At 47.8% G+C, this 17,216-nt stretch overlaps 1 protein-coding gene across 6 annotated transcripts; it reads right to left on the bottom strand.

Moving 5' to 3' along the window:
- Positions 1 to 1,299: 1,299 nt before the first annotated feature.
- Positions 1,300 to 16,806, bottom strand: LOC133043933 (apolipoprotein L3-like). Of its 6 annotated transcripts, XM_061125386.1 has the most exons (6): positions 16,722 to 16,806; positions 11,558 to 11,755; positions 9,215 to 9,255; positions 8,925 to 9,032; positions 7,009 to 7,129; positions 1,300 to 4,336 (listed from the first exon to the last, which is right to left on the bottom strand). In XM_061125386.1, exons 4-6 carry the CDS (start codon positions 8,953 to 8,955, stop codon positions 3,466 to 3,468), a joined length of 1,023 nt encoding a protein of 340 aa, XP_060981369.1. In that variant the 5' UTR covers positions 8,956 to 9,032; positions 9,215 to 9,255; positions 11,558 to 11,755; positions 16,722 to 16,806; the 3' UTR covers positions 1,300 to 3,465. The 6 variants fall into 6 exon arrangements, with proteins under 6 accessions (XP_060981369.1, XP_060981368.1, XP_060981370.1 ...); XM_061125385.1 differs by lacking the exon at positions 11,558 to 11,755 and having other exon boundaries at positions 16,722 to 16,805; XM_061125387.1 differs by lacking the exon at positions 11,558 to 11,755 and having other exon boundaries at positions 16,615 to 16,793.
- Positions 16,807 to 17,216: the final 410 nt, after the last annotated feature.

Here is a 17,216-nt window from a genome sequence, read left to right as displayed (position 1 = left end):
TCTGAAGGTCAGGCAGGCGATGGGCATGACTGCTGATGGTTCGATCCCTGAGTCGATCCTTCTCCAGATCCCCTGGAGAAGGAACTGGCAACCCACTCCAGTATTCTTGACTGGAAAATCCCATGGATGGGAGAGGCCAGCAGGCTACAGTCCATAGGGTCACAAAGAATCAGACATGACTGAGCAACTTCACTTTGCTTTTATTTTTTCTGACGTCTTCAGGAAGGAATGGAATGGCCGACTGAAGTCTCAGGGAAACACTGGCTGAGAGGGAGTCAGAGGCACTGAGGAAAGTCTTCCGAGGGAGGTTTGGACAAAAGTGTGGAGAAGGCTCTGCAGCACGTGGGGAGGGATGTAGGAGACGTCTTGGGATCTTTTCCAGGTCCAAGGTCTCTGGCTTCCTACACTGGGCTCCAGGTGTGGGAACCTGTTAGGTGCTCACATGCTCCACACATGGAAACACAGAGAGTCGGTCTCCCATGATGCAGACGCGTGGGGGTGAGAGGAACACGCAGATGCCCCCCTCTCCTCCCTGGAGAGGAGGAGCCTGAGGCCTCCCATGAAGGCTTCTCAGAAGGTCCAGGCAGGTGCAATCCCAGATGGGTGACCAGGTCAGAACATGGCCTTGGATGGACTTTCTCTCCATCCGTGCTCCCATCCCCCAGCCCCTCAGTCCTGCTCCTGGGGATCGAGTAAGCCTGGCCCCAGCTCTGCCCTCAGGGGACCCCAGGCTCCTGAATGCTGCCTTGGTCTGCAATTAGGATTCGGCATCTGTGCTCGGAGTCACGGGTAGCCGTGGAGGAGGTGAAAGCAATTGTCGCTCAGGTCGATGTTCTTCTGGGTCATTCTAGGCAGTGCGGGAAATAGACGGGTGGGGCAGGGCAGTGCCCCAAGGTAAACACAGGAGGACTGTTCTGGAAGCTCCTGCAGGAGTCCTGGTGTGAGGCAGCCTGGGTGAGGTGTGTACTGTCTTTCTCCGCCCCTCTGTTTATGGCTGACCCCGCCCCCCACCTGCACACAAGCCCTCTGCTCTCAGTCACCCTTGGGTGTCCACCCTGGTCCCCAGGTCTGGAGGAGGAGTATCCCCGTGCTCAGCCCAAGTCAGATGACACGGGCTCCCCGGGGCGTCCCACGGGCCCTGCGGGGCTCCAGGGTCTGAGGGAAATGATTGGATGGGAGGCCAGCAGGAGGCGCTATGGAGGACATGCTCCCTGAGATCCTGGGAGACAGGCTCACGGGGAAGGAAGTCAGGCATCCGGAGCCCAGGTGAACCCATCAGTCAACGCAAGGAAGTGTCAGTGAATCAGCTCATATTTATTGAACCAGAGTCTAGACAACGCAAGGTGGAGGGAAGCAGAGCAACCTGAAATACCTTCTCCAGCCTCACCCGCAGCTGAAGAAGAAAGCGAGGGTCAGAGAGTCGTGTCTGTTGGCCCCAGGCTGTTTCATCTCCTCACACACCGCAAAGTTCCTTGGCCTGTTTCTGCCTCCTTGTTTCATCTTTCTTTCTTTCTTTCTTTTAATCAACCTCTGTTCCTACTCCACATTTGGATATTCATGGAAACGTCAGCAGTCTCTCAGTCACTCTGGACCCAAAGAGCACCTGGTGACGTGTCACCTGTTCCCCCCAAGGTGCTGTCACCAGTGCTGTCACCAACGTCAGCATCATCATTGTCATCAAGAGTCACTGCCTGATATCTATATAGGCAATTCTCCATGCAGACGTACAGATGGCCACAGGTACATGAAAACATACGCAACATCACTAATCATTAGAGAAATTCAAGTCACACTACAGTAAGTTATCCCCCCTACAGCATCAGAGGGGCCGTCCTCTACATCTACAATGCTCTGAGGCTGTGGAGAAAAGGGAAGTCTCCTCCACTGTTGGTGGGAATGTAAATTGGTACAGCCGCCATAGAAGACTATATGGAGTTTTCTTAAACAACTAAAAATAGAGCTACTGTATGATTTAGCAATCCCACTTCTGGACATATATCTAGAAAAAATTAAAGCTTTAATTTGAAAAGATACATGTACCCTGATGTTCATGGCAGTACTATTCATAATGGCCAAGTTATTATGTTAACCTAAAGGTCTGTTGACAGATTAATGAATAAAGCAAATGTGGTATATGTATACACACCATAGAATACTACTCAGCCATAAAGAGAATGAAATAATATTATCTGCAACAATATGTATGGATCTACAGATTATCATACTGAGTGAAGTAAATCAGACAAATATGTGATATTAACTTATATGTAGAATCTAGAAAATAATACAAGTGAACAAATGAATAGAAATAGACTCATAGACATAGAAAAGGAACTTTTTACCAAAGCTTTGGGGCTACAGATAAATTAGGAAATGGGATTATCAGATACACACCAGATAAACAAGGGCCTGCCTACTGTAGTAGCATAGGAACAGTATTCAATATCTTGTAATAAACTATAATGGAAATGAATAAAATAGAATATAGATATACACATGCTCAGATGTTCTGTCGTGTCTGACTCTCTGCAAACACATAGACTGTAGCATGCCAGACTCCACTGTCTATGGGATTTCCCAGACAAGAATATTGCAGTGGGGTGTCATTTCCTTCTCCAGGGAATCTTCTCTACCCAGGAATCAAACCTGTGTCTCTGCTTAGCAGACACATTCTTTACCACCTGGGAAGCCTAGATAAATACATAGATACCTGTATGATGGAATCACTTTGCTGTATACCTCAAATTAACAGAATATTGTAAATCAATTATCCTTCAATAAAGCAAACAAACAAAAGAAGTCACTGCCTAAGTAAGATACATCAGCTAGGGCCACAGGTGAGTTGATGTTGGAGGAGAGGTCCAGAGACCACCAGCAGGGGAAGACTCTTTTTGCTGGGACATCACAGCCTGGGGAGGGCGATAGAGGAGCCCTGGCTCCTTCTGGATCCGAACAATCCTAACTCTCTGACTTTCTCCCATTGTCAACCCGTTCGTATACCTGGCCTTTCATAGCTAGTTCACCTGCCTCTCCCTTTATTCTGCCTCCAGGGTTATCATTAGTCCAAAGGAAGTGGTTTCTGATGGGAGTGGAATTTGGGGGAAAATGGATGCATGTATGTGTATGGCTGAGTCCCTTTGCTGTTACCTGAAACTATCACAACACTGTTAATCGGCTATACTCCAACACAAAATAAAATGTTCTTAGTATGAAAAGAAAAGTCGTTTCTCCCCGCCTCTTATTCTCTGGTGCCCCCTCCTCCCTTAATCCAGGCTCCAGGCCCCTTCCTTCTCTCTCCTCATCCATCAACTACATCCATCCCTTCCCTGCTGTGCTCAACCACAGAAATGCCAAATTCATAACCCCCAGCTTCATTAATGTGGTCTCCCTCTCTTTCCCTCTAACAAAGTACCTCTGCACGTTAGCCCCTCACGTGTCCCTGGACCCCTACTGCTCTGGGGATGGCTAAATCAGGTCCTCCTGAAGATTCTCATAGATCTGGGTGAGCTCCTCCAACTTCCTCTCCAACTCCAATGCCCGCTGCCTCAGGCTTTCAGCTGCTACTGTCTTAGCACCATTGTGCAAGTGCTTTGACTCCTTCACCAGGAAGCCCACATCCACCAGAAGGAAGACCCCTGCAGTGGCCAAACCTGCGATCCGGACTCCTTTGGTGATTGTTACAGCTGTGGCTTTGAAACCTGCCTGCATCTGCTGGATGGCCGGGCCTGAGATCCTCCCAGGGCTCATGTAGATGTTTGCACTGGGTGCAGAGTCAGGGTTGACATTGCCTGTTTCCATGTCTTGGATGTTCGTTTCAATGCATTGCACAGCTTCTCTGAATTTCTCTCTTGTGTCAACAATGTGGGGGTTGCTCTTGAGTACCTCTAGGAGAACCTTCCATTTCTTGACATCACTTGACATCATGTGACTGGCTTCGGTTTCTGCTGATGACCTCTTCACATGTTCGATGATAGTGGTGGACACACTGGTCACAGCCGCTGCTGCTCCAAACCCTATCCCAGTGGCCAAGAGCACCACACTGGCCCCCGCTGTCACGGGTGCCAGAGCCAGGCCAACAATGGTCAGAATACTAGACACAGCACCGGTGCTGTGGGCCACCACGTTGGAGATGGTACATCCCTTATGCACCTTGTCAACCTTGTCTGCGAGCTCGTGGAACTTGCCTATGAACTCCTCCAGCTGCCGTTTCACCCGAGGAAACTTAATCAGAAATCTCCTCCTGTCCAGCTGCTCTTTGGTGAGTCTTTCCTGGTCCTCCTCAACCAAGGCTCTGTTCAATTCCTTCAGATATTTGTGTAGTTCCTTGGCGTCTTTCCTGTAACAATGAAGGTCAAGGGATTAGAAAGGCAGTTTGCTTGTCTGTGAAATTGGCTCCATAGTATCTATTCTGCATAAACACAGATATGTTACTATCAATCAATTAGAGAAGAATTTTATAAATGTAAACTTTTCTCTTTCAACCTTAAACACATTTCATACTTTAGATGCTCCATCTTGACATAGCTAAACTTGGAATAGGTAAACAAAAGTCACCTTAGGATTCTTGCAACTTAAGAGAGGTATTTGAGAGAAATCCCAGGTGGTCCAGAGGTTACAACTCTGCACTCCCACTGCTGGGCTTGACTCAATCCCTGGTTGGGGAATGAGGATCCCCAGGCCATATGGCTCAGCCAGAGAAAAGGTATGTGGTAAAGATGTCTCACAGGTAGGTCAACACTATCACTTTGAAAGAGTTTTTGGAGTGGGAACTCCAGAGATAAACAAAGACACGTAGCACTGGAGGAGAAAACCTTCATTTGAGGGCCTCGGTGTGTAGTGAGAAGTCTCCCTGCTCTTTGTCCTTGACTACTGGGAAGTGGTCCTGAAGCCCCTAGAATTCCAGCTGATAGACATGTCCTTGCCTGCCTGGGCCTTTGGCCACTGGTCAGTCTGACAAGGTGATGACTGACCCAGGGTCTCTGGGTCTCATGGTGTCAGTTCTGCCATCTGGGAGAGCTGGACACCAGGGCACGAGTCTGACCTCCAGGAGGGGCTGGAGATGACAGGTCAGGGTAATCTGGCTTTTAAGCAAGGTGAGTGTCCCTGATGGGCAGTACTCGGTGCATCTTGTCATACACTGAATCCAGATCAGTAATGTGTCCTGAGGACAATGGAAGCTTCGTCTGTGAAACCTGCCCAGACTCTGCCCTCTGACTGGTGGGCACTTTTCTCCTTCCCTGTAGTAAACTGTAGCTGGGATCATGAAGCTTTCAGTGAGTCCTGTCCATTCTATAGGGAATTCTTGAACCTGAGAGTTGTTTTGGGGATCCCCTAAATTTGCCATTGAAGTCAAAGTAAGGGCAGTCCTGGGCACTGTGCCCTTACGCTTTGCAGATTGGCTGTCTCTATGACTTAGAATTTTTTAAACCCCAAAAGTCAGAGCTAGAAGGCAGCTTATAATCATTTGGTCTGCCATCTGCTGTCTTCTAAGCATTGTGCCCTTGTCCTTCTCAGTAGAAGGTCACGGGATCTACCCACTGCCCCCACTGACAGGGAAGCAGGAGATGTGCTATGAGTCCTGGTTTCCCTTGGACTCTCCAGCTCACCTCACTGACTCCTGACCCGTCACCCAGCACCCTCAACTGCTCAGAGCTCACCAACCTAACTCTCAATTTACCTGGCGATAGCTTCACCTGCCTGCAGCCCAAGGCCATGTGCAACTGTGAGGAACCTGTAAAGATTCAAGGGACTTGAGAAAACATCCTTCTGAACGCCTGAGCCTGAGGAGACCGGCACTTGCACAGCTGGTGGAGGAAGCATTTCCTCTTGGGTGGGGATGCATGAGACTTCTCAGAATCCCTCAAATGACACATAGTTGCAACCACTCATTGCGACTCTGGAGGGCTCACTGAGCCACACGGCCTTCCCACTGTCAGGGGGACTCCACGTAGACTAGAAGAGGGTCCCAGATGGAATGAGAACCCAGGTCCAAGGCAGGGTGTGCAGACACGGTCACCCAGGGCCCTCTAGCCCAGCATGAGGGGATCCCATCAGAGAGGGAAGAAATGTCCCCCCCTCTACTCAGGGGAACTCCGCTAGGGTCACAGTCCCTTCAGTTTTGTGTCCTTAAGGCCCACTCTCCTCACTCTAGTCCTGGCCCTGCTGCCCAAGCCTGCCTACTACTCCTCCAACCAGGACCCTCTGCTCCACCCTGACCCCTGGGTCTGACCCTGGTCCAGGCCTCCCTGGTCCTTTGGACAAGATGATTGCACTTGGTTTCCCACCTCTGACCCTGCAGTTCACTCTGAGGCCATCACCATAATCCATCAGACTGAACTGCTATTCCCATTGGACACAGGACAGATCTGAGATTCAAAGTCTTAAGCCCACAGACCCACAGTTGGGCAGGGCTAGATCCAGGATCCCACCAGCTCCTCCAGTTCCTCTGTAGCCTCTCTGCCTTATGGGCAAGCAGGACCCTGCAGGGTTGGTACAGTTCCTTACATGAGGAATAGAAAGACTGTAGGCAGAAGCCCAGGACACAGATGGTGGTACAGGATTTTCTAACTTGTCCCAAAGGAAATTCTGCTTGGTTCTCATTACCAGAAAGAAGACCCTTGAGCCCTGTCTCATCCCAACAAGTTTTTTAAATGTTAATATTGACTGAGTACTTACTCTGTGTCAGTCATTATGAGAAGCACTTTACATGCATGATCTCGGTGTCCTCACAATAAAATTGAAAAGATGAAGAAACTAAAGCAGAGAGTAGTTCAGTAACTTGTCCAAGGTCACATAACCTGCCCCTTCCTCACAGGTTTCATCTCTTTTCAACCCAGGATTATTCACTGTCAGCAAATGACATGGAGGAAACATTCCTGATGGGATCTTGAGAAGGAACATCCTAGACCCCAACAATAGGGTCCTACCTGGAGGATGTGTGTCTACCAGAGGGAGCTAGCCTGGTGCTGGGGGACATGGGAGACCTTCCTGTGCACCTGTGCAGGTTACCTGGACAAACTAGCCTCAGCCTCAATTCTCTCCAGGAATTCATTCAGCAGGTGGAGCAGTTCCTCTTTGCTCAGTTTGTCCCAGAGATATTCAATGACCTTCTCAAAAAAGATCTCAATATCTAGATGAAAGAAAAGGGAATAAGATTAGAAGAATTTGTGGTGGAACATAAACGTTATTGAGTATAAAGTAGTTAAAATTCATCTTGCTAAGCAGCAGTCACCTGGGGTGCTCTTGGTGAGGTCACCAGGGTTATGGATGGACTGTCCCCCCATCCCAATTTGTGTTGCAGAGTAAACCCCCAGGTGACCTTTTTGAAGATAGGGTTCCTAAGGAGGTTAGGTGAAATGAGGTCCTACATGGGATTCCCAGGTAAATTGAAGCCATAAGTGGGATTCCCAGGAAGTTCTAGTAGTAAAGAACCTGCCTGCCAAAGTGGGAGATATAAGAGATGCAGGTTTGATCCCTGAGTCAGGAAGATCCCTTGAAGGAGGGCATGGCAAGTCACTCCAAAATTCTTGTTTGGAGAATCCCATGGATAAAGGAGGCAGCCAGGCTGCAGCCCATGAGGTTGCAAACAGTTGGACATGACTGAGCAACTGAACACACACCCACAAAAAGAAGAAAGAGCAAGTGTGATCTGTTAGTTACCACTCCCAGAATAGACTGGCAGCACCCTATAAATGAATGCTTTCATGTTTGGGCAGTGAAACAATTGAATACTCAAGTTAAATGCGATAAAGAATGTAATGACTATAAATAGCCTCAGATCACTGCAGGGTAAGATTACTCCTCCATGAGTTATCAAAATCCCTGTGTGATTTCAGAGATCTGGAGGTTATGGAATTGCAGGTAAGATATTGGTGGCCAGGCTATATATATGCGTGTGGGCTGGGACGTGATATAAAATGTGTTTCTTGCTAAATCCACACAAAGAGGCATTATTCTTATTTCACAGAAGAGGAAAGTGAAACTCAGACAGGAGAATGGGCAGCCCAAGGCCACAGAGCCAAAAGCTCTGAGGTTGAATCCAAGGTCAAATGTCAGACATTTCTTGGACGTGACGTTGAATCCTCCTTACATTTAAAACTCCTGTGGTTTGTTCATTCTACTCTATAGCACACAATGGGGATTCTTTGCAACTCATTTTTGGTGGTGAGCATGCAGTAGTGTATATAGGAGTAGAAATATAATGTTGTACGCATGAAACTTTGAAAACATTACAAACTCATGTTACCTAATTTTAAAAAAGACTTTAGGACCACACACCATTGAGTAAAACTACCATGTGAGAGGATTCCTGCTTCTGACCACAGACTCTAGGATGGGCAGGGGAGGGGATCAACCAGGTGGAGGAGGGGTGGAGCCAATATGCTCCTCATCCCTCCTCCCCTCCAGGTGGGAGGCGGCAAAGCCCAGACTGGGGTTCAGTGCAGGGTCCACTGACTCTTGCAGAGTGGCTGGGCTGGTGGCTGGGCAAGAGCTGGAGGAAACAGCTTCTGTGGATTGCCCCAGGGTCTGGGAGCAGCAGGAGGTGAGGGTCAAGGGAAAGAGCAGCAGACGCTCCAGTGATTCTGGAGGACCTCCTCTCCCAGGCCTGCCTGGCCTTGGGAACTCCCATCTGCTTTCCATGCTCTGCATCTGCTCTCCCGGCCTCTCTTCTGAGTCACTTGCTGGGTGGTGGGAGAGGCAGGAAGTCAGCACCTTGGTCATGGATCCTGAGCAGAGGGCCGGGAAGGAGGCTGTGGGCAGACCCCAGGGTGAGGAGAATCTCCTGGTCTCTCTTGGAAGCTCAAAGATGTTTATCCACCCTCTTCATGGTTCTTGATTCCTCTGGAGTTTAACTCAGCCTGGAAACACCACCCTCACTTCTGGGTCAGAAGTATGAACCTTCCAGAGAAGAGGCAGCTGACTACCTGAGCAGTGTCCGAAGTTTTCTGAGCTCATGGTGGCAGCAGGGGCTCTCAGAGACCTCCCTTCAGCTCCTTGTCTGCATCAGGCTGGAAGGAGGTGTGACTTCACCCCTGGGGAAGAGAAAACAGACTGTGAGCTCCACTGTGAGGGCGCAGTGGCTTCAGGGAGCAGCAAGGGCCAAGTTATCTGGCGGGTTCCCCTTGGACGGTCACCAGTGCCTCCAGAGACTTAGTCCAGTGTGGTTCTCTGTCTCCTGGGCTCTGCTGGTTGTTAGTTCAGCTATGTCATTTACCTCCTACAGCTACTCCCAAGCCAAGTCAGAGTTCTGCTCTCCTGTTGGGGCACAAGAAGAAGGTAATCAGACAGGAGACATGCATCTGTGAAGTCATAGGAACGATCAAACAGAGACTAGAAGAACATATACGAGGTGATACTCTGGAAATGAAGTGAGGTTGGGACACCTGTGGTTTTGAATTGGTAATAACTAATATTAATGATAACATTGATCCAGTGTCTTTGACATGCAGTCTCCTGAAACTCACTTGAACTTAGCTCATTCCAAGTTTTCACGCTGGTGCCAGAGCCTGGACTAGAACCTGAGTCTTTCTGATCCAAATCACATGTTTGTGATGACTATGCTCTACTCCCTATAATATACAAAAATATTTATTTTTGGATATATGTTAATTGGTAATAAATGTCTCTTCATTCCAAAATGATGTCTTGCTCGTTATCAAATCTCTCCTTGATAAAGTTCCTGTTGATACAGCTGCCACAGCCCAGGTCCTCCTTGCTTCTGCAAGAGCCTTTTTTCCCACAAGGGCCTGGAGTCCCACCAGCCCTGCCCCAATTCCTGTCTCCCTGCTCTGAGTGGCTGAGAACCTCTGCAGGTGTTCTGTCCTCCTTGTTTTCCCCTGCTGATTATTGGACTTGATGTAGTTTCTAATCCTTTATGTAAATAATAGTGCAAAGAATATTCTCCTTGTATAAAACTTCACCTACATCTGAGACTGTATTCTTTTTTTTTCCCATTTATTTTTATTAGTTGAAGGCTAATTACTTTACAATATTGTAGTGGTTTTTGCCATACATTGACATGAATCAGCCATGGATTTACATGTGTTCTCCATCCTGACCACCCCTCCCACCTCCCTCACCACCCCATCTCTCTGGGTCTTCCCAGTGCACCAGCCCTGAGCACTTATCTCATGCATCCAACCTGGGCTTTTGATCTGTTTCACCCTTGAAAGTATACTTGTTTCAATGCTATTCTCTCAGAACATCCCACCCTCACCTTCGCCCAGAGTCCAGATTTTGTTCTGTACATCTGTGTCTCTCTTTCTCTTTTGCATATAGAGTTATCGTTACCATCTTTTAAAATTCCATATATATGCATTAGTATACTGTATTGGTGTTTATCTTTCTGGCTTACTTCACTGTGTATAATGGGCTCCAGTTTGAGACTGTATTCTTAAGCTATATCTAGAAGTAGAATTAAGATCAGAAGGCATCAACACCTAAAAAATTTCCATACCTAGAGCCACCATGCTATGCAAACAAACTGTATCAATTTATGTTCACACTTATAATATATAAGGGTGTCCATCCTTTCAAAAATACCCATCCTCAGCGGTCTTTCTTTAAAAAAAAATCAGATCTTTATAATTAAATAATTTATTTTGATTCTGCATGTGATTAACTTGCCGTGGGAGATGAGGGAGGAAAGCAAGTGTTGATGATGTGTAGCTACTATTTTTAAGAAGGCAAAAGAGCATCTGTCAACCACTCCTCCTGAGACTTGACTGAAATGATGGTAAAGGTATATATTGGTAAAATACCATCTACTGATAAGAGTGCGTGGTTTCTGTAGTGTAGTGGTTACCACGTTCATCTAACACGCAAAAGGTCCCTGGTTCAAAATCAAGTGGAAACAGCCTCTCTTGGGCTTCCCTTGTGGCTCAGTGGGTAAAGAATCCACCTGCAATTCAGGAGGCGTCGGTTCGATCCCTGGGTTGGGAAGATCCCCTAGAGAAGGGAACGGCTACCCACTCCAGTATTCTGGCCTGGAGATTTCCATGGACTGTGTAATGCAAGGGGTCACAAAGCGTCAGACATGACTGAGCAACTTTCACTTTCACTGATAAGAGCACCTTGTGTTTGTGATCGTTGCTCTGCATTGGTATCGGCTCTGAAACTTTACCAATGGTACCTCATATGTTTTTCCATTAGCTTTTGAGATGTGTACCATTGTATCCTCATTTACAAATAAGGAAGCTGACACATAGATGTTACCTGACTTACCTAAGTTCAGAAGTCTTGCCCTTGGTACCCTGGTTCCACCCCACTCACTGGGTCAAGAACCCATAGCTTGCCTCTCCTCCCTCTGCTGTTAATAAAAACAAGCATGGGAGCAATTGGAGACCAGAGTCTTTAACAAATATTTGAAGACTCACTGAACGGAAAAGTGATAGGTGAATAAAGAGGAGTGCAGTAGAGGGATACAAACAAGGAGTTTGTTCAGAGGAGAGAAGACTGGTCTGCTGGGCAGAGCCCCAGAGAGGGAGCAAGATGAGAGGGAGGCCAAGGGGAGAGCAGGGGACAAGCTGACCAACCCCACATCCCATCCCATACTCACAGAAGCCTTCACTCTTCACCAGACATTTAGAAGGTTACTTGAGAATGAGATGCAGGAAAATAAACAGATTACGTCTCTGTTTAATTATGGAGGAAGGTAAAGGATACCCATGAGAGAGATAGACGTGGGATCCAGGAATCAGGAACATCAACCCAATGGGAAAGGAATCCAAGGATCCCAGATGGGCGTGCAGCAGACCTAGAGAGAAACAAGTCCAGAATGGGATAAGAAGTCCAGAGTCTGTGGGGATAGGGGGCTTGGTATCCCATGAGGCAAAGTTGGAAAGAAATGGAGGAAATATTGAAGAGAAACAGTGCAAGGGGTCAAGATGAAGCCAGTTAGAAACATCAGGAAAAACTAAAGCGCAGGAGGAGACGGGGATGACAGAGGATGAGATGGTTGGATGGCATCACCGACTCAATGGACATGAGTTTGGGTAGGCTCCGGGAGTTGGTGATGGACAGGGACTCCTAGTGTGCTGCAGTTCATGGGGTCACAGAGTCGGACACGACTGAGTGACTAATCTGAACTGAACGGAACAGCTGAGAAGCATGTGCAGGTATATGGTACAAGTTAGCTCTTAAAAAATGTATTAAAATATCACAAAAAATGTAAACTCTTTTCTTTGATTTTTTAAAAATATCTAAAGTAAATATACCTATGTCCAGGTCCTTTGGAGACTATTTTAAAACTGAAGTAATATTAATATACATAATATGATATAACTCACAGATGTATAACATAGTGATTCAAAAATCTTAGTTTTACTTCATTTATAGTCATTATAAAATAACCTTTAAATTTTAAAATGAAAATTTAAATATGTGATGTAAATGTACTTGTTAATTTGAAAGTCAAAGTACACTTCTAGAACTTGGGAGCCGAAGCACTGAAGGGAGGATGAGGATTAATATCTTAGTTTACAAAGCTGTGAATCAAGAAATAGTAGGTCCAGTCGAGAGCATAAGAAACAAAGATGTAAATAAAGTGCTTACAAGTACAAAGCTTCCTAACGGAGGATATACAATTAGTGGAACTAGGATATAAGGAGAAGAAGGGGACAGGTATAATAGAAAGTATAAAAATAAGTGAAATCCTTATTTTTCCTAATAAGAAGTAAATAAATACTATCAAATTTAAGTCAAGAAAAAGCAAAATGCAATATCTACTACTTATTAGCGATTGCGGTTGATGACTTCCCACTTTGCACCAGGCACCTTCCCAATTGCTTGGTATGAATTCACTTCCTTTTAGTTCTCACAATGACCCTATCAGAAAGGAAACTGAAGTTTAGAGAGATTAAGTAATTTCCTCAAAGCACACAGCTAGTGCTAGAGCCAGAATCCAAATCCAGGTTCCTGTCTCCTGCGCACACATTTTCACATTATTCCACCTCCCAATGTAGTAATATCATTTAAAGAGATTGATTAACTATCTAAAGAAGAAGCTTTTCCTTGGGAAGGAATGAGCAAAACCCTCTGTACAAATTGATCTGTTTTAACCATATGCTTTTAGGACTGGATTGTTTGAACTCTAAGACAACAGAAGTCACTTTATAGCAGTCAGTAACCCACAAGAATGGGGTGGTTTCTAGTGCCATCACCTTAAAGATGATGGAAGTGGGTGAATTAAATGCCAACAGGAAATGTGTGACTCTTGCTGTGACACCTGTCAGTGTAGGGGACATGTTCATGTTGATGAAACCTAGTTCTCTAGAAAAGTAGGCATGAAAACAGAGCTAAACCAGAATAATGAGAGTGAACTGTGACCTTCAACAGATGTTGTCCAGCAGCATCTTGCCCACCCACACGTGTACCCTCGGGCTTCCGTCCACTCAAAAGAAGGAGTGAGTGGACCTTGCTGGGGAGGTGAATTTCAGAGACTGGCATCTCTGCTTCTGCAAAGACAAGCATGCTCTTGAAGATGATCAGGGAAGCGGTCATAACAGGGCACCCACATATAATAATAATAATGAAAGATAATGATTGCTATGAATATGTTTCATTGAGGCAGGCTGAGTGTGTGAAAGGCCATGATTTCATGATAATATTCAAATGAGAGGACTTTATAAAAGTGTGGCCAAAAAGAGAGACATAAAGGTTAAAAAGAATGCCAGTGGTTATGCAGGAGATGCAAGATGAAAGAAATATGGAATTGATCCTTGGGCAGGGAAGATCCCCTGGACGAAGAAATGGTTGCCCACTCCAGTACTCTTGCTGGGAAACCCATGGACAGAGGAGCTGGGAGGGCTGCAGTCCTGAGGCTGCGAAGAGCTGGACACACCTGAGCGGGTGCCTTTCTTTTGTCTCTATGGTGCAAAGAAGAGTGAATGTGATGGGAATATTCTGTGTTAATTGAATTTAATAAAAAGAGGAGTGTTGAAGTCCATGGGTATATTCCTCTCTGTTTATTTACACAAATGTTTGCCAAGGATTGAGAAAGAAAGAACCCCTGACATCCCGAGGCTGGCCTGGTGTCACAACAGGGTGATGCTCTTCTCCTGTTGGATGTAAAGGCTCTCACAGAACTCCAGCCTCACACAGGGTCACCCTCAGAGCAGGAGTGAAGGGGACAGCAAACACCCATCACTGTGCCCTCACCCACACCTCGCCCCCTCCCTTGGCTGAAAAGCATGACTGCTCCTTCTTTACCCATTACACCTTTATCCTCGCTCTGGTCTCCCCTTTCCATAGATGGAGTTACTGAGACCCCATGGTAGTGCTGCCCCCCCATTCTCTGCAGCACCCAACCTAGAGCAACCCCATTTCCTTAGAGCTCCCCCCAAATCCCCTTACCTAAGCTCCACTCCTAGAATCTTTCCTTCTACCCACTCCTCCGTGATGCGCACATCTCTCCCTCAGGAAGAGTGACCACCAGCTTGTGTTTAGGGGGTGTGCCTGGTGGCGAAGGCTGGAGGCAGTGTCATGTGGATGGGAGAGAATTCACAAAGGCCCACCCTCCTCCAAGAGGATGGGAGAGGAGAGCTGGCTGGCCCCCTGCCTCCTTCTCTGCCCCAAAGCTGCAGGACCCCAGAGTCAAGTCAGAAAAAAGAGGCGGGCTCGGGCAGAAGTGCCGGCTCCTGGATGACAACAAACAATTGTAAATGCATTGAATACTGGACTCATCCTTTGGTCCTTCCCTCCCATTCTTGGCCTGGTCCTGACCATTGTCTGGGGCCTCAGCTGGGTGTGGATATGGGCAGTGCTTCCTCTGCCAGATTCCTATCCAGGGATTCCTCCTCTGTTAGTTCTGATCGGTCCCTTTCTGGAAGGGCTATTGGTGGGAGAAGGGAGGACCCCGGAGAAGCCTGTCCCTGCCCAGCTACATGGCCAGTTATGCATCCCTCCCCTCCTCATGGGCAGACAGATTCTCCCCAACCATCTCCCTAATGTGCCTGCAGTCATGCTCCCTGGGAAGGGACAGGGGTGTTAAGAACGTCCCTAGCCCAGCACCCAGACCCTCCCGACTGCCCCAGCTCCTGTCTTCCTCACACTCTCTGTCTCCACGGGGCCTGCTGCAGGAGCCTGACACCTCACTTGGCACAGGCTGCCCCTCCCCATGAAATGTGTTTCCGCACTGGCCTCACTATGTGGCGGGTTACTTGACCCTGGAGGCCCAGCTCCAAGCCTCCCTCTGCCCCACTGCTCCAGTTCCTCTCCAGCTCCTCTTGAAGGTCACACTTTCCTGGTCGTGTTCTCTTATTGCTCAGTTCCTCCAGGTCTGAGAACCCTACCCACATCATTAGCGGCCCTGTCTGTTCTCTGCTGCTCCTCCTGTCCAGTACCTCTGGGCACCCTCTGTCCTCCTGGGCACAGTCTGGCCAAAATATGAGGGGTGGGACCCCTTCTAGGGACATGAAACAACCAGCTTCTTGGTGACACAGCACAACCCCAGTTCCCCCTGTGAAAGTTAGAAAGGAAGGGAGGGTAGAAGAGGGAGAAAGAGGAAGAGAAAGAGGTGGAGAAGAAACTAAAGATCCTAAGCAATCAATCATTCAAAAGGATCCAATGTAAACCAGAGAGAAAATACTGAAGGGACTGAAGAAAGCATTAAAAATAACATTGATTTGAGGAAACCTTTCTAAATACACACATTCCACAGGATATAAAGCAAATTCTGACCTACTGGACTCTTGGAAATTAAAATTGCCAAGGATCCCATAAACCAGGTCAGAAAAAACATCTTCACCCACAGGGAAAAATGGAAATCAGCTTTTAAAACCTTAGTTAGAGAATAGAACAACCAATTTCCCAGGAGGTAGCTTGCCCAGGGTCACATAGCTCTCTGTGGGCAGAGAGGAGGCCAAGACCAGGCCTTTGGACATGGGTACGAAGGAGGGGTGGGAATGTAGTTTTAATAACCCAAAGTTTCTAGGGTTGTCTGTGCCAGTAAATAAAAAGATCTAAGCTCATGTCCCTCCTGTTATACTGATGTCTGAAGAGTCTGGCTATTTATCTTAATATTGCAACAGAGGGATTATATGTGGACCTTGTGCAGTGAGCCCTTCCCACTTCTTCCAGCAGGGCCATCTTCCCCACACAGAACCTCCCATCACCCACAACCTGAGCAGAGGGCCCGGCGAACATAGGAAGCCAATGCCCTTTGACTCCCCGCTTGGTGTCCTGTCCATATCCAGGCTGCAGTCTCCCCCAGGGACTGGCACTGAGCCTGGCACTCAGAGGCAGGGTTTTCAACAAATCCCGATTCCTTGTAACTAAAAAGATCCCCTTTCCCCCATCAGCCCCACCCTAGCTCCCTGGGGGCAGCTTCAAGGAGGCCAGGCCATAGCAGGCTAGGCTCTGACTCCCCTGACCTCCTCCACCTGCTCTGCTTCCTCCAGTTTCCCAAAGTACTAAGCACCCCCAATACCCCCCTTCCTCCTGGGCTCACCGCTCACATCTCAGGGGTCCACGTCCTGAGCTGAGCCCACCTGAATGGGTGCCACTCTCCCTCTGCTCTGTTCAGGGGCCCTCAGCTGGGAAGAAGCCCTCAGACACACCTGCCTCCACATCCAGGCTCTGCCCCTGCTTCATCTGTTGCCTCAGCCATGGCCTCACCTCTCTGAGCTTCCAGTTCCCTTCTTCTGTCAAGTAGTGACATCATCCTTTCTCAGACATTCATCCTGAGGATGGGGAGATGGGCAGGGTCCCTCCCCGCTGCTTACCCAGGAATCCTCCCCTGGCTGAGTGTCAACAAGATCCAGATGTTCTCAGATGTGCAGATGCAGCCGCCGGCTGTGCATCTCTGCAATGACCACACATACCCTGCTCAGATATACTCTGGAAAACAAAACTGAAAGCAAAGCCCTCACTTCTGAGTGGTTCAAATCAAACAAACACCCTGCCCACCAGGCCCCACCCTGAGACTATTTCCACCTCCAGCTGACCCCCTTAGAGAAAGAAGCCCAGTCCTGACATTTAAGATCCTTCTTGATACAGTCCATTACGTCTCAGGCTCCATGAAGGAAGACCTGCCACCAACGCACCGTGGGTCCCTTGGCAAATTGCCCCCCCCCCCGATTTCCATCTTCTCACCCCTCCAACCTCACACTCACCAGCCTGCCTGCCTCATTCACCTTCATGCCTCCAACATGTGGTACAGTCCTAGAACAGACCAGTTGCTCAGTGCATACTGGTCATACTCTGCTGCTAGGGCCACA

The sequence above is a fragment of the Dama dama genome, chromosome 22 (assembly GCF_033118175.1).
Source record: "Dama dama isolate Ldn47 chromosome 22, ASM3311817v1, whole genome shotgun sequence".
Lineage (NCBI taxonomy): Eukaryota > Metazoa > Chordata > Mammalia > Artiodactyla > Cervidae > Dama > Dama dama.
Note: the sequence above shows the minus strand (reverse complement) of the source record. Positions and strands in the feature narration are given on the sequence as shown.